Consider the following 27,829-nt stretch of genomic DNA (forward strand, 5'->3'; position numbering starts at 1 on the left):
GGCAAATGCTTTCATAAACATAAGAATCCGGTTTAACCCATATTGGTTGAATAACATTAAACACTAGGGTAATGGTACCGTGTCCGGGCGTCCCGACTCATCAAATAGGAATGGCCATATAAAATATGCGCAGGGTAGTAGGCATACTCCCAGAAGACGTGTATTAAAGGTGGTGTGTACCATCATCACATACCTGCATAGATTTCTGGTACCCAACTATATTGACAAACATGTAAAACTGGTTATAAGAAATCTATCCTAAAAGAATACTAAATTATTAACCCACGGGTTATCATAATATGTATCAAAATGATTTATGAAAATGATTTTTAAACGAGTCAGTTGATTGTATTTACCAGTAAAAAGTGACGTATTATCAAAAGATTAAACCGAAGGTAACGAGCCCTGAATATAGGGTGGAATAGCTCGGTCAAAGGAAAAGCGTAGGAATTTGCGACTCATGTACTTTAAGGCTTATAATGTCCTTAAATTCACTTTTACTTCGGATCCTTCTTGTGGGTCATTGTATCGAACACTTATAAAATTTTATTTAATATATTTTGAACTTCTATAATATTAATTTATCATCCTATCTTCCGCTGCTTATTGTGAAACTATTATCAATCGCCACGCATAAACCCACCAACTAGGCCCACCGGAAATCGGGGTGTGACATACTTAACCTACTATTTTACTAATACAAGGTATAATTGTAAAACTGCAATTTTTCTCTGTTCTGCCTTTACTTTCTTTTCAACTCGGGAACATAAAATTTAGTTGTGTCTTTTCTTTAATTTTCTCTCCTTTATTTCTTTTCTTTCGTTTATAAAACCCGGTAACATTTAATGTTGATATAACCATGCTTTAAGATTTAGACTTGGGGGTGTTTGTTTTTTGTGAAAAGCACTTCATGACCTTTTATGTCTGCCCCACACAGACCACGCGCAGACGTTTGAGTCTACAGTGTGTTTGTTTTCTCGAAGTGATTTCATTAAAAAAAGGTCTTCTAGACCTCTTCTTGGGGCAGATGTGGGCTCCCCTCTTCAAGTCTCTTCTCATCTCCTCTGCACTTTCAAAACACAAGTTCTCAAGCCCTAGCATCTTCCTCCACCCAGCCGACACTTCCACATCTCAGCCACCACCACATCTCTGTCACCTCCCCCACCTCCGGTTGACCCGAAGAACTAATCTAAAAGTTTAAAAGCCCTAATATAACATAATCAAGTGAGAATCGAATAACTAACATCTGTATTGATAATATATATATATATATATATATATATATATATATAGAGAGAGAGAGAGAGAGAGAGAGTGTACGGTGGCGCTTTGTCACACCCCCAAAATCCACCTGTGGAGTATCACCGCTTGGGAGCGTGACTGACCAGGATCAAGCCACCAATCATATTGAACATGTAAATATATAGTAAAAGTTATCCATCAATACGAAAGGTGTTTATCAAAACCAACATAGTTAAGTATAGCGGAAGCATTAATGTAAAAACCCAATCATAAGTATTAATGTATGAAATGACATAAGTAATCACGATCCATTTGCCCACAACGACCTGCTCCTCCTTGTGCAAGCTCCATAATGTACCTAAGGTCCTGCAAGGCATGCAGCAGATAATCAACAACTAGTTGAGCGAGTTCACAGAAAGTAAGTTCATAACAGCAATGCGTAAGTTCATCTAGTGGGGGCTTCCCATGCAAGTATATACTACTGGTGAGGGATTCTCACATTTATCCTTTATAATGGGGGCTTCCCATTATGATACTTACTAGAATATTTGCAACCATGTGTTCTTCTTAATCCGAGAACAGGAATACGTACAAGGTCACGCAGGATTTACGTGAGTGCCCTTCCCCGAGGACAGTGGTACGCGTGGGGTTTACGTAGGATTTATGTAAGTGTCCTTCCGACCCGGAAGACAGTAGTGGGTGTTAGGTTACGCAGGATTTACGTAAGTGTCCTCCCGACCCGGGAGACAATGGTAGATACTAGTTTACGTAAGTTTTACGTAAGTGTCCTGACTATCCTGAGGACGATGGTCTATAGTCTAGTGATTGCGTAAGTACGAGTAATCATTCCATATCAAACATTCCAACCCAATTCCCAACCCGGGAATCCCATGCCTTGGCTGTGTGAACTCACCTTGGTTTGCTCGGCAGATACACAAAGAAAAGGGTTCTTGAACTAAGGTTGGTCAACACGTCCTAACAGGGTTATCATACAAGTCAGGTTCTGACTTAAATAATGCACGTATAAATCATAGCAGACACGTATATAGATCATAGCAACACGTAATCAGTCCAAGTATAACATTTTTCCACTTGTGCGGTTCGGATGGTTGGGCCGTTGAACTTGTGCGAGCCCAACCATCTTGTGCAATGTACATGTATAAGCCCAAACCATACCCGGCCCAACATATCATAACAGATCAAAACACGTCGGCCCAAATAACATAAACAATCCAAATAACTTCTCGGCCCTATAAGCTTAAATGACTTGTGCGATTGTACCGGCCTTGTGCGAGTGGGCCTTGGGCTTACTCGGTCCAATAACACAACAATAATTACTTAACATAGCTACGGCCCAAGATCTACACTTGTGCGATCCGTCAAGGCTTGTACGATCGGCCCAGTTGTGCGATCCAGACATTCTTGTGCGACCCGATTAGCCTTGTGCGGCTGAGTTGGGTTGTGCGATCGGAAGTGGGCTTGTGCGGTTCTATCTGGGCTGGTCGGCCCAACTGCTCAACAACATAACAACAGTTTGATCCAAAGGATCTTGTGCGATTGGGCCACCTTGTGCGGTCAGGAAACTTGTGTGATCGAGCCATGATTTGCGACCGACTGGCTTGTGTTGTGCGATCAGTCTAACTAACTTTCATAATACAAGCAATCGGTTACACTAATTCAAAGTTTCCAAGTTTACCAAATCAATTAACAGTTTCTTGTTTTATGCTTTTTCGATTAAACAAGGAAATCAAGCATCAATTTTTACATGAACCCTAATTCAAGCATGAACACTAATCTATCAAGAACATAAACAATATATTCATCATCTTATCAAATCGTGTGGTACAGTCCGATTACTAGCATGCATATTAACTCAACGATTTGCACATCATCCGTATCTAAACACACACATCAGACGACTAGCAAACATCCAATCTCAAATCATCATAACAATCAATCCGAGGACCAAGCATAACAACATAATCGAATCGGCCCTAGTTTATTATCATGCAACTCTAATCGGTTTAATCTAAGCATGTAATCATAACATCACTTAACACGAAAGCATAAACAAAACACTAACCGATTACGAGTAGAGAAGTGTGATCCGAACAAGAGGATGATCTTGTGCCGTCGGGTTCCAAGCAAAACGAGAGAGAGAGAGAAAGTCGTCTAGGGTTTTGTGTGTTTTGATGTTTGGCAAAATAATGAGAAGTTTACTAACTTATAAGTGTTAATAGTTCATGAGGGGTTGGGCCGAACCCACACTTGGGCCGCCCTTTACGTCCGAATGCAAGTGATATAGTCCAAAGGACTTGTGCGATCGGTGAGTCTTGTACGTTTCGTTCATGTTGTGCGGTTTGGGTTCATGTAACATATATACATACACATAACATATCATGTATACATTCATTAAAGCACATATCACATAACATTCAATAAGCATTCGCTTAGTCAATCAAGTTCATATAGTCGTGTCATGTTCATAAACGTTACACAAAAATAGGTTCAGAATTTCGAGTTGTCACACGCTTGAAGGCGGCTTGCACATTACGGAGGAAGTCCGGCGGAGAAGAATTGAAGGAAGAAGAAGACGATGTGGCAGCGTTGAAGGAAGGGTAGAGGTTGTGATCTGACGGAAGGTTAGCCTTCCTGCTGTCCATGGAAGGATCTTACAGAAATGCATAGGATCGGCCGGAAAACTGAGAAGATCAGAGATTACCATCAAAGCTCTGTAATTTGATCAATAGCAGAGCAGGACCTCCATGTGTGGGGTTGGCGATGAGGGCTTCCAATTTCAATTCTGATTTTTAAGCATTGTTTTTTTTTTTTGTTTATGTTAAATTCTTATTATAATTGTTGTTTCAATTCTGATTTTCGTTTAATGTTAGTTCATAATTCATAATTCATAAATGTTATTTTTGTTAATGTTAGTTCATAAGTTAATTATTGGTGTTTATATTCTGATTTCGTTTATGATTATGTTAATTTTTTGTGTTTGTTATGGAATATAGATGTTCATCTTGATAAAATCAGTTTATTTATATTTCAGTTTATTTCAGCAGCTTGCAGAAGTTAAAAAAACAAATAGTGTTTGGTACACCTCTTCAGCTACAGATGTCTGGAGATGTGATTTGCAGACTGTTGACGTTTTACCTCAGAAAAAACAAATAGCACCTTGTGTTTCTTCACGCCTCTTCACAAGCCTTACGCATTTTCTTCACCTTGTTGTTTGTCTCTCATCTAAGTCGGGTCGGTTATCTTCGGCCGGATAACACCAAATTTGGTTTCTTCGCACGCGTTTACGGATTTTTAAACCATACACATGGACTTTTTCTTCATGCCTATTCAGGGGGTGTTTGGCCTAGCTTTTTCACCTTATAGCTTTTTTAGCTTATTTTTACAAAATAAGCATTAATGGGTGTTTGGTTTAGCTTTTTAAGCTTATGCTTATTAGCTTATATAAGCTAATTCCAAAAAGCCTATGGGAACATGGTTTTTAGCTTATTTGAATAAGCTTATTTGAAGAAGATGGTTTTTTACTCATTTGCCCTCAAATGGTGGATTAACTCATTACACACAATGATATTATAACCCTTCACATAATACAAAATAACTTAACAAACAACTAAAAATTAATTATTAATTATCTTACCCACCGATTAAACTACAACTACCTGCATCTCTTTTGACCATTCCATTAATTATTAACTACCTGCATCTCTTTTGTATAACTAAAAATATATGCAACTAATAAAAGACAAAAAGAAAAGATGCATGCTTTAAATGAATATCAGTGAATTTAATAGTGAATTTAATATTGCATTTAATATTGCACCACTTCTTTCACACCATTTCCACGGATTAGTTTGTCACCACCACTTGTTTGCATTTAGTATTGCACCTACCTCATATGCATTTGTATTAAACATATAGTATAACTTCATTCCATTCAAAATTGCAGCAAACTTCTTTCGTGAAAACTGCAGCCACATTGAAGTTTTATTAAAAGAAGCCAGTTTCATTCTTATTAAAATTGTAGAAAGTTAAGCAAATATGGAGAAAAGATCAATTCTTTTAATCCATCTACCATCTCTCAAACCATTAACTCTTGCCTTAAAAAATCCGATTTATCAAACACCCATCTACCATTTATCAAGCATTCAAAAAATTTGCTTGAAGTGGAGTAATACCAACCTGTTTTCATATACTGAGGTAATTTGTTCTCTTCGTTGTTTACTTATTGAATTGTTTTCTCTTTGTTTTAAATTTTCAAGTCATGGACTTGAACCATGATAATGACGTTGTCATGAAAACTAAGAAAAAGAAAATAAGATCATTGTGGACAGATGATACTCATATGATATTTCTTGAGTTATGCTTGAATGAGGTTAGAGTTGGGAACAAGCCAACTGGTTACTTTAATAAATTTGGGTATGAGAATTTGGAAAAGTACATGAAAAAGCGTACTGGGAAAACTTTCGACCACAAGCAAATTAAAAATCATTGGGAAACTATGAAGAAAGAATGGAAGTTGTATGATCGTTTAATGAGACTTGAATCTGGAATTGGGTGGGATCCCGTGAGAAAGACGATTGATGCATCGGATGAATGGTGGGATGAAAAAATAAAGGTAATATTTTGTTTTTTTAGTTTTTTTTCTATAGTTCATTAAGTTGACGATTTTAAGAGATATTTAAACATATTATAGTCATATCATAATCATTGGTATTATTATGTTGAAAAAATGAAAGTTTGGTTATATCATATTATAGTGTTATGCAGGCACTATCATCGAGAAGCTCAATAACTTCTGCATTTGAGGACAAATTTGATAATGTTATGCAGGCACTATCATCGAGAAGCTCACAATCGTTTCCACCACAAAACCCGTCACCTTCCACAAAAGAGTGCATGGATATTGTGTTAACCTTTCCTGGTTTTGAAGAAGGTTCAAGGAATTATTGTCACGCACTAGACATTTTCTTGAAAAAGCAAGCTCGTGAAAATTTCATGGTTCCAACAAGTGATTCGGGAGAAACTATTCATAGGCATTTTCATCTTGTTTTAAACGCGGTACTTAAGTTAATTAAAGACATTATTTCCTAGTGCAAATTACAACGAAGAAGTACCATCAGAAATTATAAATTCTCGTTATTACCCGATGTTCAAGGTAGTCCATATCATATGTTACATATTTAAAGTATACCTTGAAATAATGAACCATCTATGTTTCTCTATGTAGGATTGCATTGGAGCTATCGATGGGACACATGTAAGGGCATTTGTTCGAGAACACGAGCAACCAAAATATATTGGTAGAAAAGGATACGCGACGCAAAACAGAATGGCGGCATGTGATTTTAACATGTGCTTTACGTTTGCATGGGCTGGATGGGAGGGGACAACATATGATACTAGAATTGAAAATGAAGCATTGCGTAGGCCCGAAGTTAATTTTCCACATCCAATAGGTGGTTAGTACCATTCCACGTTTGCTTAAACCTTATGTTTTGCTTAACTTTTTATATAAGTAATACTATTTATTTTATTCATTATAGATAAATCAGAGCCAGCTCTGGGCCCGGCAAACCCGTGCCGACGCCCGAGGCCCAAAATTTCAAAGGGCCCGAAAAGTCTTTATAAGCTTGTATATATTTATTAAATTATATATTTAGTATATTTATCCGTTTATTATGCAAAAAAGTATTGGTGGTGTAGTGGCAAAAACCATCTCAAAATAATGCAAAGGTCTCAATTTCAAGTCTTTCCTCTATCACTAAGTTTTACCAGATTTTCTTCGTGGAAAAACAATTGCTAGTCGTGCTCCTAGAGGACCTAAAGAGATATTTAACTACCATCATTCATCATTGAGAAATGTCATTGAACGAACTTTTGGAGTATGGAAGGCTAGATGGGAGATATTACAACATATGCACGTCAATTACACCTACAAGACACAAGTGAAGATCGTGCTAGCATCTATAGCAATTCATAATTATATTAGAAAAAAAGATACATGTGATGAAGGATTTACCAGGGCGCAACAAGAATCTTACACTCCAAATAATGGTCGAGGATCTAATGACATTAATGAAGTAAATGAAGACACAAGTACACAACGTAGAATAGATGATATGATTGCAGAGATCTAACCAAACCATGATGAATGTTTATTGAATACTAATGTATTTTTGTAGAAGTTTTACGTTATCCTCGACATAAATTTATCCAAAAATGATGGTATAACTCATAAAAACAAAGTAGATACATATAAAATATAAGTTATGTGATAATATGTAACCATGCCCTTTTTGGTCATTTTACTAATATAAGCTAAATAAAAAAAACTAACACAAACACTTAAAAAGAGTTTATCAACTTGTAGAATATAAGCTAATCCAAACACTTAAAAGTAGCTTATCAAATGGAAAAAAATAAGCATAAGCAACTTTAAAATATAGGCAAAAGATCAAATACAAATAATCTTAACATACTACACATACAAATCGAAGGAAAACTAAAAAAGACAAGGTGACATTTTTGTAATTAGCACCAACTATCAAAGTTACTATACAAATGTGAACTCAACCAAAAATACCTAAAAAACATAATTTTTTTTAATATTTTTTATAAAAAAATCGCTACGTTTTGTAGAAAAAAAAAGATTTTTTTTTGCTGCTACTAAAAGTAGCGATTTTTTAATAAAAATGCTAAAAAAATAAAATAAAATAATTTGTGTGTTTTTTTTATTTTTTTAGATTTTTTAGGTTTTTTGGGGGTTTAGTTTTTAGCATTTTAGCTTGGGTGGGTGGGGGGTGTGGGGGGGAGGGGGGGTTAGGTTTTTTTTAGGTTTTTGGGGGTGGGGGGTTAGGTTTTTTTTAGGTTTTTTGGGGGGGGGGGGGGAGGGGTGGGTTTAGATAATGTCACCTTGTGTTTTTGAATTTTTCTTCGATTTATATGTTTAGTATATTAAGATTATTTGTATAAGAACTTTTCCCTTATAAGCATAACTTAAGTCAAAAAAATAAAAAGCTAGGCCAAACACCCCCTCAGTTCACACGCCTTTATGGATTTTCTTCACCTGTCAGTCGTCTCTCATCTACGTCGGGTCGGTTATATTCGGCCCGATAACACCAAATTTGGTCTCTTCACAGGATTTTTAAACCAAACCATAAACATAAACGAAACGAGGTCGTTAAACGTTTAATACCTCAAGTGGCACTCCATTGTTGTGTTGCGTAGTGTGTCTGGGTTTCTGAAACTCCATTGTTGTGTTGCGTTCAACCTAAACCCTTCTTCCACCGGTAGAGACGATGTCTGCCCTAGAAATCGAAGCTCGAGAGTAAGTTCAAATACATTATTACTTCATCAATATTATGTTCACCAGTTTTACCTAATTGATTCCGAACAAAAACAATTCAATTACCAAATTTTAGAACAATTACGAACGACTGAATTACTGCTAATTGTTTACCAAAACCTAATTTCGTTTCGATTTTCTCATAATTAAGGCTCAGATTAGGGTATTTTCCAGATATTATTAACTACTGTAAGTATAATCAGAAGCTGATTATATGATCAAGTGTCAATAAGCTTTATTAAAGAGATGGATATTACTATGATCTGGAATCATATTATGTGATTTATATATATGATTTTGGTTGCAGTGTGATTAAAATAGTTCTTCAATTCTGCAAAGAGAACTCTCTGCATCAAACATTTCAAACACTCCAAAGTGAATGTCAAGTATCTTTAAATACAGTAGACAGCCTTGAAACATTTGTAGCCGATATCAACAGTGGCAGATGGGATACGATAATACCTCAAGTCGCACAACTTAAGCTTCCAAGAAAGAAACTTGAAGACCTATACGAGCAGGTAGGTACATTTTCTATCATCGTATACGTTTCCTACTTTGAGCTATGTATGTGCTAATGTATATTAATCTGTTCTAGATTGTTCTAGAAATGATTGAACTTCGTGAAATGGATACTGCTCGTGCGATATTGAGGCAAACACAAGCAATGAGTGTCATGAAACAGGAACAACCAGAAAGATACTTGAGACTTGAGCATCTTTTAGTTCGAACTTACTTTGATCCCAATGAGGTTAAATTTAGAAATTCCAAATTTATTGTTTCATGTCTTCTAACTTCCGGGAGTGTGCTATTTGTGATATTTGTTTCACTGACTTTGTTATTTAGGCTTATCAAGAATCAACGAAGGAGAAACGACGTGCACAAGTTGCTCAAGGTTTATACTTTATACATCTTTTATCCTTTCTAGATGTCGTACTTATGGAATTGTGGGGTCTATAATAATAGAATAAAGAGTAAAGTACACGGATGGTCCTTGTGGTTTACCAAAATTTTGGATTTGGTCCCTAGTTTTTCAAAAGTACACGGTGGTTTACACTTTGTAATGCATTTAGTCCCCAACTTTTCCAAAAGTTACATGGATGGTCCCTGACTCCATGTGGTTTGCACTTTGTAACGCATCTAGTCCTTAACTTGGATCTCCTAAAACCTTTAGATTTGTTGGTTGGGGACTAAATGCGTTACAAAGTGCAAACCACAAGGACCAATTATGTACTTTTGGAAAGCTAGGGACCAAATCCAAAATTTTGGTAAACCATAGAGACCATCCGTGTACTTTACTCCAAAAGGGATAATTATTCGGAGAACACTCAAGTATTTATTTACTATTTCTTTATGACCATCCATATATTGAAGCTAGGGTTTGGTTGATGTATAAATAGGCGACACAAGTATTCAAAGAATTCACTATGCCCAAAACAACTCACCCAAGTATCATATTGGTTTCGTTGATGCTGATTCCGATGAAAAAAAATTGCTTGAAACTTGTAGATAGTCATAAAATTGAAGCTTTAGTCCCATCTAAAGTTACAAAGTGACAAAATTGCACATCAGTCGACTCAGAACCCACTATAGATGAATTTATATATATATATATATATATATTTGCGTGTATTCATCGACACTTTTGGCATTTTACAAACTCTAGATGTGACAAAAGCTTTAAATTTATGGGCTTTTGGTCAGTTTTCTAGCTAAAAAATGTTTAGTTTGCATAACTGAAACCACAATGTTATTTGGGTAGCCTCTGAAGTTGTTTCAGTTAAGGTTGGCCTAAGTGAATACTTTAAATACTTGGGTGGCATGTGCATACATCATCCCCCAATACCACGTTATAGGTCACCCAAGTATGTAACTATGTGTCTTGTTTCTTTTATACCAATTCCGACCAAAAATATGCCACATGACGAAAATGCCTATAATTGTTTTGGAAAAACAACAATTTTGAACCTATAACAAGGGCTGCAAACGAACCCAATGAATGTGAACAAGACCTTGTTCGTGTTCGTCTGTTCATGAACACTTAGCGATGAGATTTCGTTTTCGTGTTAGTTTGTTAAGGAAATGAACGTGTTCGTGTTTGTTTGTTAATTTTAGGTAACGAACACAAATGTCGTTCATGAATACAAATGAAAACGGACAAAAACACAAACAACTGTTCTTGAACAGAATATATAATACACTAATACTTATTAAATATTCCATTTGTCGAAATTTTGAAGTATTTAAATAAAATATAAAAATTAAAAACACCAATGAACTATCGAATACAAACGAACACGTTACTGAACGTTCACAAACATAAATGAACGGACACGCCATCTACTCATGTTCGTTTATTTAACTATAGGAACGGAATTTCTTGTTCGTGTTTGTTCATTTATTAAACAAACGAACACAAACGAACTTCCCACCGATCGTTTCATGAACTATTTGCTGAACGTTCGGTTCGTTTGCAGCCCTACTTATAACATATTGCCACCTCATCAAGGTATATTTCTAAAATTCTTAGGCGCCTTTTCGTCACGACACGAGATGTATTATTGGTTGCAGCCCTACTTATAACATATTGCCACCTCATCAAGGTATATTTCTAAAATTCTTAGGCGCCTTTTCGTCACGACACGAGATGTATTTTTGGCCACAAGTGGTTTAAATGACACATGTAGATACATGCTTTAGTGGCCTATAAAGTAGTTACAATATATGAGTGGCATATGGTCTTATTGAAAAGGTTGAATACTTGGACCTTTCTATGTTAATTTTTACAATAATTAATAACTCATAGTAAGCCTAATGATATCACTATATCAGAATATAATCTAATATATGATTTTTAATTTCTTTTTCAGCTATTGCTGCAGAAGTCTCTGTGGTTCCACCATCACGTTTAATGGCTCTAATTGGTCAAGCTTTAAAATGGCAACAACACCAAGGTTGACACTATATATTTTTGCTCGATGCGATGTGAACTATTATATTTTTAAATGTTAATTTTGTTTACTGATATAAACTCTCAGGTTTACTTCCACCTGGAACACAGTTTGATTTGTTTCGAGGAACAGCTGCTATGAAGCAAGATGTAGATGATACGTACCCAACAACTCTTGGTCATACTATTAAGGTGATTTATAAATATTATCTAGTAAATATTTTTCATGATTCCATCTTTGTTTTTCTTAATAGCTAGTAAATTTCTCCCGCGCGTTGCGGTGGGAATCCAGTTGGTGTCAGATCCGTTCGTTACGTTACGGTAACGATATAGCAACCGAAAGGAAAAACTTTAAAAGTACAATACCGACAATCGGTATAATTAACGAACACATGTTATTTAAAGTATACGGGTGTGATTGAAAGTTAAAAAAACACACAAAGACAAAAACCACAAAACACGGGTATTGATACGGTACCGACACTTAGTATAGCAACCGAAAGGAAAAACCCCAAAAGTACAATACTGGCAATCAGAAGAATTAATGGACACGTGTTATTTAAAGTATACAAGTGCGATTGAAAGTTAAAAAAAACACAAAAAGACAAAAACCATAAAAGCGGCTCATTTTAGTGTAGATGGAGCGGCTTATTTTAGCAAAGGGAGTTGGTGCACTTTAGCACCACTTCACTATTCACAAGCATGAACTTTGTTATATATACTATAATATAATATAATGCCATATTATCATAAATTTTTACAAAGGATTGGTCATCGTTGTCTTAAAATTTTTCTGAAGGTTGCTATTATCTTAAATCTTAAAAAGATCAACAGACGTTACATCATAATGGATAGTATATACTATATACCATAGTTATAAAATGCGCTAGGCGCACTCAAGGCGCATAGGCCTCGCCTGGGGCCTAGGCGCAAAGCGCAAAAAAAGCGAGGGCCCGAGAAAAAAAAAGCGCACATTAATGAAAAAAAAATGTATTACGTATTGAAAAAGATGATAAATATATCTTGTAGGTGTATTAAATAAAACACTGTTAAGGTTATAGTTTTTAAGCAAAAATCTGCTCTCCTCTTCAAAACACATACTCCTCTTTTCTGTAAATCACGTTGTCTTTCGTTATTTTTCTTCTCATCTTCATCAAATTTCTGCTCTCCGATGATCCATTCACAACCACTGTCCAGACGGAAAATGGCACTGGTTTTGCAAAAGTTCGCCGGAAACTGGTTAGGAATCCGGCCGGAATAGTCACCGGAAAGTCGTTTTTTGGCCGGAAGCTTACCAGAAGCGCGCCTTTAATGGCACAAGGCGGTATGGTTGCGCCTCGCCTGAAAATTGCGCCTAGGCGCACCAGGCGAACGCTTTTGATAACCATGCTATATACCGGTAGTAATTTCTCATCTTCGCACACTGAAGGAATTTTTTTTTTTTTTTTTTTTGGTAATTTTTGCAGTCAGACAAAAAAGTTCATGTAATTTGCGACAAAAATATATATTTTTTTGATGTTATGTAATACTTGTGTTGCAGTTTGGAAAGAAAAGTCACCCCGAAAACGCTCGGTTTTCACCGGATGGGCAGTTTCTTGTTTCGTGCTCTGTTGACGGGTTTATCGAGGTTCGTCTGATTAAAAACTTTTTTATTTTATTTTTAAATTGTTGATAATATCAAATTAGCCGAATTACTTTTAATATCAGGTTTGGGACCATATAAGTGGGAAACTTAAAAAGGATCTTCAGTACCAAGCAGAAGTGAGTTCTAGTTAGTTTTAATGTTGTTTATTTTATTTTAAATACATTTTAATTTTAAATGCAAGTTTACACTCATGCCTTTGATATGCATTCTCAAAGTAGTTTAACATATTAAGTTTTATTTGTGCAGGAATCTTTTATGATGCACGATGATGCTGTTTTATGCATTGATTTTAGTAGAGATTCAGAGATGCTTGCTTCTGGATCCCAGGATGGAAAGATTAAAGTAAGCATCTTTTTTTGTGATTTTCTTTTACATACAACTAATTCATAAGAAAATGGACATCTTCATATATATATAGGGCTGCAAACGAACCGAACGATCACATATTTTCATTCTTTAGCTTAAAAGAAAAAAAAACTATTTTATCACGTGGCTATATTTATCACGTATTTTCATTCTTTAGCTTAAAATTCACGTTTTGATTTCATTTTTTTCTGAAACGAGTCGTGTCAACTCAAACGCGTTTTCATGCTTTTTATTATGTACGTGTTCAGTTGGTCTATGTTTTGACGTAAATTAAAAAAAAAATATTTTCCCACGTGCTTGTTTTAATGTACGTGTTGGTATAAATTCACATTTCAACATAATTTTTTTTTTCGAAACGAGTCTGGTCAAATATAATATAATATAATATAATATAATATATTATGTTTTCATACTTATTTTTGCGTAAATTTTCGGTTGGTCTACGTTTTGATGTAAACTGTGTTTGGAAACGAGTCGGGTCAAATATAATACGTTGTCATTCAATGATAAAAATTCGAGTTACTGTATGTTTTGACGTCGCTAAGCCTTGATGCAATGGTAAGGCTGGTGTGGTGGTTAGGTGGAATCCTCACTAAACGAACCAACCCGGGTTCGAGTTCGTTTCTTTTGTAACCACAATGCTTATATGTGTTATATATACTGAGTTATATCGGATACATCGAAACACAAGTTTTCATAGTGCATCACATAACATGCCACCGGCTATAAACAACTAAGGCGTCGCCATGGTTTAAAAAAACGGCCGGCGGAACTAATTTGGCGAGGCTAGAGTTGTTGCGTATAAAAATAAAAAACTGCCTCACGCGGGCCCGGTTTTTTCGGAGCTGCATTCGTGTCCGCAGGTGCGGGCACGCATGAGTTCAACCAAATGGCATATATAATATTTTTTTTAATTTTATATGTGGAATCTTATTTATTTTCAAAGCATAACATATTTTTTATATTTTTTTCTCTATGTGCGCTTTTCTTAAATAGCTTTTTTATGTCAAGTATTTGATGAAATTTGAATCTTTTTTATGTTTTTAACTACTGAAGAAAACTCTTTTTTTGATGTTTAGTATTTATTATTTTATGATATATATAATTTTAATATTTATTTATTAATACCGCCTCAGCCTTACGCCTCGTTCCGCCTCGATACTTATGCCTCATGAGGCGAAGGGAAAACGCCTCGAAACTCGTTTCCGTTTTTTTAAACCTTGGGCGTCGCTGCCGCAATGCACGGCCTATGGCAACAATCTAGTGATATTATGAAATATTAGAAGTATTTTTGGAAATTAGTAATGAATATTTTTTTTAAACATGATTTAAGGTTTGGAGAATAAGAAACGGTCAATGCCTGCGCCGTCTTGAAAACGCTCATTCTCGGGGTGTCACAAGTGTTGCATTTTCCCGGGATGGAAGTCAGATATTAAGCACATCGTTTGATGGAACTGCAAGGTATCTTTTCTATTTTCACAATAATGCCCTTGTTGGTCATTTTATCTTTCAATTCCTTAAATACACATTCACCAAACAATTGGACATTGATTATTCACATACGAGGAACTGATATTATCGTTGCTAAATTTATATCAGAATTCACGGGATCAAAGGTGGAAAGTTGTTGAAGGAATTTCGTGGCCACTCTTCATATGTAAATGATGCCATTTTCACAAGTGATGGACTTCGAATCATCACAGCATCAAGTGATTGTACAGTGAAGGTTAGACATATTCTTACTTTTTGGTAGGGGTGAGCAGAAAACCGAAAAACCCAACCGAAATCAAAATAACCAATTTAACCTAACCGAAATTTACGGTTCAATTACGGTTTTACATTTTTTGAAAACCGAATAAAACCGAACTGAATCGAATAACCTAAAAAACATTTTTTGATGTTTGTTATATATTGATTTAGGAATTATTAATTTATTCTTGAATGTTATGTTTTTATAATAAAAACATATAAATTATAAAAGAAAATCATCATCATCATCATACTCGGTAAATCCCACCAATAGCAAAGCTAAGGTAGGGTTTGAGGAGGGTAAGATGTAGACAGCCTTACCTCTACCCCGTAGGAATAGAGAGGCTGCTTCTAGTGAGACCCCCGGCTCGATAGTAGTTTTGCATCAAGCCTTGGACATAAGGCATATAACACTCAGCAATTGAGACACCTGCCGATTAGTGCATGTGCCCCCTTGTCTTTCGGCTATCAGCGCCACCACATGATGCATAATTAACCATCCCCCTCTTTTAACGTTATTTTCTCGAAATTAGTAAAATAACGTTAAATTTAGTGCACTTTCACTTTTGCCCCCCTAGCGCCCACACATATATACATTATATGCGCATGCGCATACCATACCGCAAGCGGGGCGTTAAATTATAAAAGAAAATGTCTTAATATAAACTTTGGAGAAACATAAAAATAGATTAGAATGTTAGGTTTATGTGAACATGATACAAACCTTCCTATTAGAACAATATTAATTAAAAAGGTTAAAAATAATAACTTAAATGTAAACATCTAATAAAGGTTCTTGAATCATGGATTATACTTTTTTATTTTTGAATCTTACGTAAATTTGTTCCAAAAACCCAAACATTGCTAAAACTGAAAAAACTGAAACTGAAAGAACCGAAACCGAACGGTTTTCATTAACCAAAAACCTAGCATTTCGGCTACGGTTTCAGTTTTACCATAAAACCGAACCGAACCGAACCGTGTACACCCCTACTTTTTGGACCCCTGCCTGCAAGTGTATATTCTTCTTATTTATTTCTTATTTTTTATACAGGTTTGGGATTTAAAGACTACCGATTGTCTTCAAACATTCAAGCCACCGCCTCCTTTGAGGGTATTGCTATTTACTTCATTTTCTTCCTGCTTTGTGTAATTTTGCATTATACTACAGGCGTACAGGGTTTGATTATAGTGTCGTTTATTTTGATCTACAGGGTGGTGACGCGTCTGTAAATTCCGTCCACCTGTCACCCAAAAATCCGGACCATGTTATAGTTTGTAACAAGACATCATCTATATACCTTATGACTCTTCAAGGACAGGTAGATCTATTATTATCATATTTTTTTTCTCAGTATGTTGTGTAGAATGGGTGGTGTTCGCGGGTGGGCGGGTCCAACCCGACCCGAACCCGAAAAATTTACACGAATCTGAACACCGAACCCGGAAATTGTGTAAGACATGAACCCTAACACAACACGAATATTCTACCTGAATTCTTTTATTTCTATGTTTTTTCACACATTAATATTTTCAAAATAAAAATTTAAGACAAAAATACAAATGTATATAACAAAAATTACTCTTTTAATATTATTATCGCTTAAAATACCCAACCAATTTAACTTATGACATAAACACATTATGAAAAGACTTAAATATAACATAAATGGGTTAAACACGAACCCAACCTGTTTAGCTTAACGTGTTGGCAGGTTCAACCTGAAACAACTAAATTTAAACCTGTGAATTTCGTGTTAGGTTCGTGTCGTGTTTTGTGTTTTCAGGTCGTGTCAGAACTTCACATCCATAGTGTAGATGCATCACAATAGAGGCGGCAATTTTTATATATCTACTTACTAACGGGTCAATTTGGGATCTGTTTAATCTCAAACGAGTCAAATGATAATAGCACAGAAATTAGTTATAAAAGATAATGTTCTTGAATATGTTTATGTCAAAAATGAAGATGATTGTTTGTTGGCTTAATGCAGGTTGTGAGAAGTTTTTCGTCTGGTAAAAGGGAGGGTGGAGATTTTGTTGCGGCTTGTATATCACCTAAAGGCGAATGGATATATTGTATTGGTGAAGACAGGTATGGTTTTACCCATTTTGCTTTTTTATACTTAATGGTTATGGTGTATGCAGTATGCACTTACCATTAGGTAAACCAAATCATATGGGTTGAATTTTGGTTTATTTCTCTCTTAAATCAAAGTTATTGTTAATTACGTTTTGAATTTATTTGCAGGAACTTGTACTGTTTCAGCCATCAATCTGGCAAACTTGAGCACTTGATGAAGGTACATTCTTCATCTTCTTTACAATGATTATCGTGAATTAGAGATGGCAAAGTGGCGGGTCGGGTGATGGGTCAAAAGACTACGGTTTGGGTCGACCCGCCAACACCGTTGTACTTATTTTCTCTAAATTTGTATATAACTTATGCATTAGATATGAGGGTGGAGATACAATAGGAAGTTTATATGGCTAAGAAGGCTAGGAAGTGACCTTGACCATCCATTTAGTTAATCAAGGGCTAAGATTAAATGATGGAAATTGAAGGGAAGAAAAGAGGCGCGTGAGTTTGTTTAGGGGTATTCTAGTCAATGCAAGGCAATAGTTTCTCTCTCCTCCAATTCCCCCCCATTTTTTAAACGTTAATAACTCTTTCATACGACATTATTTTTTTATAAAAATTGCACCAAAAAAACGAGCGTTTTTTTTATCTTTAAAACAAGTATACTATTGCTATATTTTCAAAAAAAAAAATTTAAAACCCAAGTTGCGTAAAACGCAATAGAAATACCCCCAGTTACGTAAAACGCAATGAAAAAAAAACCTAAAAAATGACATTTTTCTAAAACGCAATGCACCAAAAACACAAAGAAATGTCTTATTTGTAAAACGCAATGGCCAGAAAACACAAAGAAATGTCTTATTTCTAAAACGCAATAGCCTAAAAACTCAAAAGAAAATGTACTTTCTAAAACGCAATGGACTAAAAACACATAAAAATGTGTTTTATCTAAAACGCAATGCACCAAAAACACATACAAATGTCTTATTTCTAAAACGCAATGGCCAGAAAACACTTAAAATGTCTGTTTTCTAAAACGCAATGGACTGAAAACACATAAAAAAGTGTTTTACCTAAAACGCCATGCACCAAAAACACAAAAAAATGTCTTATTTGTAAAACGCAATGGCCAGAAAACACTTATAAATGACTCATTCTAAAACGCAATTGCCTAAAAAACAAAAGAAAGTGTTTTATGTAAAACGCAATGGACTGAAAACACCTAAAAAAGTGTTTTACCTAAAACGCAATGGCCAGAAAACACATAAAAATGTTTTAGTTCTAAAACGCAATTGCATAAAAACACCAAAGTGTTGTCTCTAAAACGCATTGAACCATGACAATAGTTTTGTCTGTGCTGTGAACTGTCTGAACCAATGCAGTTTACGAATGCAGTTTCTAGAGGCAATTTACAGAAAATTAATTTTTCTGATGCAATTTTATTACAGCAGTTTACGAATGCAGTTTCCAGAGTTCAACCCCAGCCAGGGGCTCTGCCCCTTGGACCCCGCTAGGGGCTGCCGCCCCTGGGACCACGTTACCAGGGGCGCTGCCCCTGGACCCCCGTCGAGATCGTAAAACGCAATGACTAAATCAAAAACCCAGATCGTAAAAATGAAATTAAAGAATTTCTTACACGGATCGAAGTGATTTCTTCAACAATTGACGAATTGAATGATTGAAACACTTATCAGCCCTCGAATCGAACGGATCAAGTGATTATCTTCAAAATCACCGGAAAAAAACAAGATTTTGTATGAAATTAAACTGGGTTTTCTTCAAAAAAGCTGAAGAACACGTTGATCGGGTGTTTGAATCATTGATTGGTGATGAAAATCGCACTATAATGTAGTGATTATTGAGATAGAAAGTGAAGAAATGGTTGAAGATGGTGGGTTTTGAAGTTACTGGGTTTTGAAAAGGAAGAAGAAAGGGTTGGATTGACTAAAATACCCTTTTTCTTTATTTTAAATGTTGCCACATGTCCTAATCCTATTGCTTCCTACACTTCCTAGCTAAAATAAACTTTCTATTTGATCTTTTCCCTTAGATATGATTCCACAGTGACTAAACTATATGATAAAAAATAATCATCTGGTTATGTTTTATCTCTAATAATGGGTCAAAATTTTCAAACAGGTTTTTAGGTTTTATATTTAAAAAAATTACATTTTTGTGGACAGTTGACACAAAATTGGCAAAACATATTTTGGGTCAACGCGGCCCGACCCACACAATTGACCCATTTTGACTTATCACTCACCCACCCGCCCATTTTTCAATCTAAGTACACCTCAATAATGTGAAAATCCGGGTCACTATCTTCACCGGAATCTTGTATTTATCACTTGCAGGTGCATGAAAAGGACGTTATCGGTATTTGTCATCATCCTCATAGGAATCTTATAGCCACATATAGTGAAGACTGCACCATGAAACTATGGAAGCCATAAAGCCTTTCTTTTTCAACTACCTTTTTACGTTTTTACCCTTTCTTGCATGAGCCTTGTTTCATTTGCCATTAGTGTAACATTGTTTTGATGCATTTTGATTTATTAGTCTGCTTTTTTTTTTTTTTTTTTTTATCTCAACTACATGATGAATTGCTTTTCCAGTCTTTTTTTTATATAGATGATCATAGAATGCGTCATCGTCTATAGGTTCGTGAAGTAAAAGCCTCAAGTTAAAGCATTGAAATGATACAACGGTTATTGTTTTAGTTGTCATACATAAGAGCATTTACGGCAGAATCTTTATCTTTATGATTTAACTAGATGTCATATTTCTCTATATTTATCTTTAAAGTTTGTAAACCTATCACATCTTATTCATATCTATCTCACTTGAAAACATTTGTTTATTGTTTTTTTTTTCTTTCTTAGATACAAACTACAAACAAAATACAAAAATTCACCAATGTAACAAAACATCAAACAAAATATAAAATATCACATAATTCGAACTATCTGTCTTTATGTAAAACCCATTAATATGGGCCTACAAAATCTTTGAAAACTCAAATAAGCACATATGAATCAGAGATACAAACCAAGAAAACCCATTTTGATTTGAGGTGCACAGACTGGGTTTTGGGCCAAAGTGGATATATTTTAAAACCTGTTTGAATTTAGTCAGTCAAAGTCAAAAACGGATCGGCCCAGACTATTGTATGGAAAACCATACTGGATTGGATCGGCTTGAAAACTGATTTCAGCCTATTATTTAACTAGCGGTTATTGCAACCGGATTCAAAGTATATACAATCAAAACCGATTTCCGAATTGGATTCAAATCGGCTAAGAAACCTATTCTGGAACCAATCTGGTTTAGTTGTGCACCTTGAAAGTTGATGGCTGACAAAATTCAAAATTTGTAATGCCAAAAAAGTTCTTAGCAAGAAGCGAGCGAAGTTCAACCTACAAAATCTTGAATACAAGAAAATCCAAAAACCCATAAATAAGAGAAATGTTCCGATCAATGAATATGATCGGAGATTATCTAAAGATTAGTCTACAAAATCTTGAAATGCCCGAAAACCCACATGACCCGAAATGGTCCAATCAAGAAATACTATTCAAGATTAACCTACAAAATCTTTAAAAAAAAAGTGAATATCCATGATTCAAAATAATAATCCAATCAAGAAATACCGTTCAAGATTAGCATACACGATCTTAAAAACTCCGGAAACCCACATGGTCTATGGTCCAATCAAGAAATACCATTCATGATTAGCCCACAAAGACTTGCAAAGTACCGAAACCATGGGTGTGGTTTGGGTAGTCCCTTTGGGAACTATCCGCCACGTAGGCGTCACGTCAGCATGGATGGAGGACCATCCCCTTGGGGACTACCTAAGGGTGTGGAGGATAGTCCTCCCTCCCTTTATTATTATTATTACTTTTATTTAGTTAAATAATTAAAACAAAAACAATTTCAACTCTCTCTCTCTCTCTCTCTCTATATGGGGTGGCCACATTCAAGCTCGTCCCAAACGTCCAAACTTTGCCGGTTGCGCCGCGACGAGGAGGAGGGGCGGTGTGGGACGAGGGCGACGACCCAAAGCCGGGGGGGGGGGGGGGGGGGGCGATCCCCACACCCCTTGGTCTCATAAGACCCGAAGTGATCTAGTCAAGAAACACTGTTCAAGATTCTCCTATACAAAACCTTGAAAGAAATGATCCAATCAAGAAATGGCATTCAAGATTGAAGAACCAAAGAATCGAGCTTAGGCCGGAGCCTGTAATCGAGGGTTTGGATCTTGTAGGAGAGCTAGGGAAAAGTTCCTGCAAAACAGAAAACCGTTAGGCTCGCCGCAGAGATGGGAGGGCCCCTTTGCGACCACCCTCCGGTGTGAGGATAAGTATTGGAAGAGACAGAAAGTAGAGAGAGAAAATAGGGATGAAGGTTCAGAAAATCGTACTTGGCGTTGTACTTTGATGAGGTATTTATAGTGGTCAACTGAGATGACGTCATTCGTCCATACGCACTTGAACGGCGGTTCATCTTCGGAACTATGCAGAGGACGGACGTTCCTTGTGATGTTCGTTCAGGTAAGGGGGCGGACATCCTGAGACGTTCGTCCCTGATGGGTCATGTCCGGCCTCGGATATGTATCTTCAAGTCCCCCAGTTTGTTAAGTTTCGTAAGGGACTTAGCAAAATGTTGGCATGAGCTGTTTTGTTCGTGTGACGTGTCTTTGCCTGAGTGGTCCGAGTTAAATGACGTGGTACGATCTGAATGGTGCTGATGTGGTGTGGTGTGGGTGATCTTAGGGATTTGACCGTCAGTCACCTACATGTGACTGTTGCGGAACCCCACGTTGGGAACCGCAAGCATTTCAGTTTGAAATGACGGCTTGATTTGATTGCGCTTTAACCGACTCAAAACCCCTATAAAATCATCCTTTACCGTCTCTTTTTTACCCTTTTCTCTTCTTATCTTCTTCTTCTTCATTGTTATCCTCTATAGTTTCTTCTTCCTTAAGGTGCGTCCTTTTTCATTTTATGTAATATGGCCCCTGGTAAGGATAATATGTCGGAGAGTGTAAGCGTGCTTACTCAACGACAGTTGAATAAGTTTGTTCGTGATTATAATATTCCTTTGGACTTGAACCCGGTTCTGCCCTCTAAGGACGAAACTATTTACCCTTTTCGTCAAGGGAAGTTTCCCCTTTATACCCGTGTTTGCAATTTTGCAAATTATCGGGTTCCGTTTTCGAGATTTCTGATAAGGGTACTCTAATTCTTTCGAGTTCACATTAGTCAAGTGAATCCGTTCGGCCTAAGCCGTGTGAACCATTTCGAAATCTCATGTAGGGCCTTGGATCGGAGACCAGACTTAAACGTCTTCCGGTATTTTTACGAGTTTATTACCGCAGGGGATTGGTACACGTTTGCCCACCGGAAAGGCATTCCTCCCCCTTCGTCCGACGAAAGGTCCAGTCTAAAGAATTGGAAAGACAATTTTCTTTGGCTGGATGATCGTTGCCTTCCAGAGGACATGAGATGGCGGTTCAAGGACCAGACAATGTCTTTCGATCTTGGTGAAGACTTCGTCTTCGACCAAGAACTCGCCCGTTCCTTGATAGAGCATAAGTCCCCAATCCGTCCCCTTCATGAGCATTTTCTTTTATTAGGCCGAGTTTGTTTTCAGTGGAGCCAAGGGGATAGGGTGTCACAACCCCCGATCCCTTATACAAACACGGGAACGGGCGGCCGTGAGCCAGTTTCAGTGGTATCGCGTATTGTCTAATTTGGCAGCAGAATTTTTCATCAGGACCGTAGTTAGGAAATATTTTATCAGAGTAAAACCACCATATTTTCATAATATTAAACACATGGGATAAAACCCAAGTTTTACAGTACACACGTTTTCATAGGAATAAATCCTATTTTATTTAATAAAAACATCTATTTTATCTTAGGTAACTTTATAGCCACTTTTTCAAACCTTCAGTGCTCTCCAGCTGGCTCTTATTGGCTTCACACTAAGTTACCTGAAACACGTGTTTAAAAACATTTTATCAGCAGGAAATACTGGTGAGTAAATCCCAGTTTAATCAAGTTTAAATAAAAAGTCACAGTGAACAGTATTGAGGGCGCATCCGCAATTACATTTGTTTCCAAGTTATATCAATTACCACCACGCGGTAATGTCGTTCCGACTTATGGTCATGTTACTCCTTTACCAGGTGGTAACAAATTTTGTATACAAAACCCCAAATTTACCGACTGTAATTGTATTCTTACAAATACTCAATAACTGTCATTCGCATAGAAAGATATTTAAGGTTTTGTAAAAACAGTTAACAAAAAGATTTACAAAAAGTGGATCAACTCACATTGCTTTTATAGGGCTTTCCTTTGTGACTTCCTGGTTATAATCTAATTAAATAAACAATGCACACGTGTTAGTATAATAACCCATTTTAACATTAGTAATACCCTCCCGAGACGGTATTCCAACGACTACGTCGGGCAGAACCACGACAGCCGTTACGGAACCCTCGATCAATCGGGCAGAGTATCTAATACGTATCCAGGGGTTATGATATTTACAACGAGGCAGAGCTTCGCTAATTAGGGGTATAATACCCGAGTATAATAACTCTAATTCAGAATTTTGAGAGCGAGAATGAATTGTGAACGAATTGAAATGGACAGCCGATGCCTCCTTTATATAGTGCCTGATCCTGGGTCTCTTGCGGCCCACGTAACATAAGCACAAAGCTTATGCGGCCCGCGTCAAAGCTGGGTCAACGCGTAGCTGTGCTGAGTCGACAACTAGCTTAGCCGGGTGTTGGGACACGTGGCCGCACCGGGCTGTGCCACCTTTTTAGTCCCTCGCGGCCCGCGTTAACTTAACGGGTAGCTTACGCGGCCCGCTTGAACTTAAGAAAATCAAAGGAATCCGGTATCAATCTTAATACCGCCCGCGTAAAGGTTGGGGTGGGTCTACGCGGCCCGCCTCAACTTGCTATTTCTTGTTTTTCATTTATTTTTATTGTTATATTGTATTTTGGGCTCGGTTTTTACATACGGGGTGTATTTAAAAACATATAGGGGTATTCTAAATATATTAGGGGTGTCAGAAATATTTTGGAGGGTTGATATATTTTGGGTACAACTCCTGGATTATTTAATAAAATATCTAGTGCACTCACATTAAGTATAGTGACACAATTCTACTTTATCTCTACGTCACGAGACAGAACCCCAACGCATTTAGGCAGAGCCTTGACATACGTTACGGGGCCCTACGTCAGTCGGACAGGACATCAGTGATCAAGGGTTAAAACACTTAAAACGAGGCAAGGCTTTTAAAATATTATGGTGTGGAATACTAAATAAAATTTGAATATATGTGAGAGAGATGGTAAATAAAATCATAGAAACAAAGTACATAGAGAACGAAAGAGGAGACCGAAAAATGAAGGAGAATGCATTCTATTTATAGTGAATGGTAGCTTGGAGTCTACGCCAATCCAAACACGTAACAATTGAAATTCAATCTTAGTTGTGGTGTCCACGTACACCTTTGTATATTCAATATACTGTACACAAAAACTAAGGTAGCGTTTGGTACGAAGGAATAGAAAGCGGAATGGAATGGATCATTCTATTGGAATGAAAAGAAACATGTTTGGTTGTCAAGTGGTAATAGAATGGAGCATTCCACAAGGAATGTAAACCTTCCAAATATAATAATTTTCATTCCTTAGTAAGGTGGTGTTTTTTTTTCATTCCTTCAAGGAATGAAAATATATTATTATTATTATTATTATTATTATTATTATTATTATTATTATTATTATTATTATTGGTTTTAATAACTTACTCACGGGCGACACCACTACTACCATAGCTGCCGCCGTGACTACCGTCGCCGCCGTCACCCACTTTCGCCGCCACCACCACCACCCACCTCCACCCCAGCTGTTTACCGCCACCACCCACCTTAACCCCAGTCGTCACCCACCTCCGCCGCTACCAACCGTCACCCACCATCCACACCTCCGCCCCCGCCGTCACTCGCCACCACCCACCACCGCCACCTACTGCCACCACCTCCGACCATCGCTACCATTGCCACCTATCACCACCGACTACCGTCGCTCATCACCGATTTTATTACTTCGTCTATTCTTTTCTATCAAACAACACAAAGTAATGATTCATTTCATTCTCACATGGTAACCAAACAAGACATGGAATGGTAATGATCCATTCCATTACATCGTCCATTCCATTACCTCATACATTCCATTCCCCCGTCTATTCCATTACGCCATACCAAACATACCCTAACTATTTCAATTTGTTAGTTTTGATTACATTATTTTATTTTTTTATAATTAATTCAATTGCTTCACTTATTTGGCGCGTATAACTTCTAAAATATGACGTTTTATAAAATAATAAATATGCCATTAGGACGAGCATATTTTTATCTACATTTTGAACCAAGTTTCATTAAAAACAGAGTAGGTTCAAATATAATGTATTTTTATAATTTAATTATTAAATGGTTCATACGTTTGCCCAATATACCTCCTATTTCTGTAACACCCCGAAAATATAAAACTTTATGTTAAAATTATAAATTATTAATAAACGGGAGTTTACTAACTAGAAACTTTTAACCTAGTTAGTTGATAGACTAGAAATAACTCATGAAAGGTTAAAGCCTACTAAATAATGTGTAGAACAAAGTTGAGGGGCTGGAATTGTCAAAAGTTAAAACTAAATCACAATTAGTAACCAAACACTCCAAAATTTGGAGTGTTGGTCGATCAGAAAGCAGAAGGGGGCGACACCCCGATTCCAAAACCCTAAACTCACAAAAACATCAAATTGAAAGCTCAAATCTGATCAAAAACGAAATCTAAACATAGATTAGTGATCCCATCACGAGAGGATTCCAAGGTATGTAAAAACTTGTGTTAATTCTTTGCTTGAATTTCCCATGATGTTGTGAAATCTGGAAAATTGATGTTGCATGAGTGTTATTTGGTTAGTTTAGAATCTATTTGGTGTTTAGAGGTTAGACTCAACCAATTACATGTGAAATCATGACCAAATTCAGAAAACTCCATGAACACCTTGAAGGTGGGTTGTGGGTTTTACAAGATGATGATGAATTCTAGGGTTCTTAGTGGTTATACTAGTAAAATTCGACCTTAGAAGATAGTTCCAGAAAAGATGTGATGTTTACATGATATATGATGGCTTAATTGAAGTTAAATTAACTACTAAGCAATCCATAAACATGAATATGAATAATATAGAAATTCTGCCCTCTTGATGTTTGTAGAAATGCCTCAAAGAAGGCTGACAAATAGAAATTTGAAGCTTTAACGCTTAATTAAGATGTTTCGGTATATTATGCGAAATGATGTCTAAGAGGGTTCTAAACATGTTTTGTAAATGAACTCTATAGGACAAGATACAAGGACGTCGAGCGGACAAGCCGGTGGTGATTCTCGTTTGAAGGGCGTGCGCCAAGGTATGTAACATGACTCGTTACACTATGTGAAATTAGATCATTGTAGTTGATTATCAAAGTTACTAGTTATTTTGAATTGAAGCGAAGGCATTGTTGTATTGAATACTTGTTTGAATAACGAATTAAACTCGTTGGTAGTTGTCATAAAGGAAGGAATTCCGTAGACAAGCCAAACGGGTCAAATAATCAAGTAAAACATGATGTACATTCCAAACATGATAAATTGATGTATGTAGTGGTTATATTGTGACGTACTAGAAATATCAGATTTTTACTACATTGATGATGCAGAATGTTGAAACCCGAGAGTTGGGATTTTGGTTGAATCGCTCAAACAAACAAAAACATGGATTCCCAGGTGCTACCGTAATTTACGGTGTCACCGTAAATTACGGTAGAGACCAATGATTTACGGTGGTTTTCTACTGTGTTACGGTGGATCCAAGAATTTCCAGCACTCACCGTAATTTACGGTGGCACCGTAAATTACGGTGGAGCCTGGAAAACTTTTATACTTTTGTTGTTTCAAAGTGAAGTTAAACCTTGAAATCTTATCATTCATAAACGTCATAGCTAATGACTTATTTGTTGATTCATAGGTAATTAGGTGGTCACAGGGATGGCGATCAAGCGACTTGATGATGAACCGAACACTCCACTTCGAAGCTTCCGCTATGTTTGAACTTGTTAAATTGTTGTTCTTGGGTTGTAAACAATTTCTTAAACACACTTAGTACTTTCTATCTTAGTCCTTAGTAGACTAAGAAGTGTAACATTTTTGAAACTTATGTTGAATTGTTATCTTTTGGTATAAATTAGCTATTAATTCTAGTATAAATATAAGGGTGTAACAATTTCCCTTGGTCAACTTACCCATGATGCATCCTTTTAATAACATAAGTTTTTCTATAAAAATTTTGGGAATGTTAC

General features: G+C 36.4%; 2 protein-coding genes across 3 annotated transcripts; both read left to right on the forward strand.

The window, feature by feature from the left end:
• The first annotated feature begins 5,487 nt into the window (after positions 1–5,487).
• Positions 5,488–7,361, forward strand: LOC110935229. The gene is made up of 3 exons (XM_022177719.2): positions 5,488–5,875; positions 6,028–6,415; positions 6,488–7,361. Exons 1-2 carry the CDS (start codon positions 5,522–5,524, stop codon positions 6,349–6,351), a joined length of 678 nt encoding a protein of 225 aa, XP_022033411.1. The 5' UTR covers positions 5,488–5,521; the 3' UTR covers positions 6,352–6,415; positions 6,488–7,361.
• A 968-nt stretch (positions 7,362–8,329) lies between these two features.
• LOC110937772 (suppressor of mec-8 and unc-52 protein homolog 1) lies at positions 8,330–27,612 on the forward strand. Of its 2 annotated transcripts, XM_022180231.2 has the most exons (17): positions 8,343–8,587; positions 8,913–9,123; positions 9,201–9,353; positions 9,449–9,497; positions 11,473–11,556; positions 11,641–11,744; positions 13,093–13,179; positions 13,260–13,313; positions 13,444–13,539; positions 14,897–15,024; positions 15,163–15,289; positions 16,367–16,426; positions 16,527–16,634; positions 17,307–17,407; positions 17,564–17,615; positions 26,834–26,899; positions 27,499–27,612. In XM_022180231.2, exons 1-16 carry the CDS (start codon positions 8,559–8,561, stop codon positions 26,882–26,884), a joined length of 1,494 nt encoding a protein of 497 aa, XP_022035923.1. In that variant the 5' UTR covers positions 8,343–8,558; the 3' UTR covers positions 26,885–26,899; positions 27,499–27,612. The 2 variants fall into 2 exon arrangements, with proteins under 2 accessions (XP_022035922.1, XP_022035923.1); XM_022180230.2 differs by lacking the exons at positions 26,834–26,899; positions 27,499–27,612 and adding an exon at positions 19,747–20,162 and having other exon boundaries at positions 8,330–8,587.
• The last annotated feature ends 217 nt before the right edge of the window (positions 27,613–27,829 follow it).

Source organism: Helianthus annuus, chromosome 16 (assembly GCF_002127325.2).
Source record: "Helianthus annuus cultivar XRQ/B chromosome 16, HanXRQr2.0-SUNRISE, whole genome shotgun sequence".
NCBI lineage: Eukaryota > Viridiplantae > Streptophyta > Magnoliopsida > Asterales > Asteraceae > Helianthus > Helianthus annuus.

Bases quoted from the DNA above. Each gene is read 5' to 3' on its own strand.
- LOC110935229 (XM_022177719.2), top strand. From the start codon at position 5,522: ATGGACTTGAACCATGATAATGACGTTGTCATGAAAACTAAGAAAAAG. The intron at 5,876-6,027 runs GTAATATTTTGT...AGTGTTATGCAG, and splicing joins GGTGGGATGAAAAAATAAAG to GCACTATCATCGAGAAGCTC.
- LOC110937772 (XM_022180230.2), top strand. From the start codon at position 8,559: ATGTCTGCCCTAGAAATCGAAGCTCGAGA. The intron at 13,180-13,259 runs GTTCGTCTGATT...TTTTAATATCAG, and splicing joins CTGTTGACGGGTTTATCGAG to GTTTGGGACCATATAAGTGG. The intron at 15,025-15,162 runs GTATCTTTTCTA...AATTTATATCAG, and splicing joins TCGTTTGATGGAACTGCAAG to AATTCACGGGATCAAAGGTG.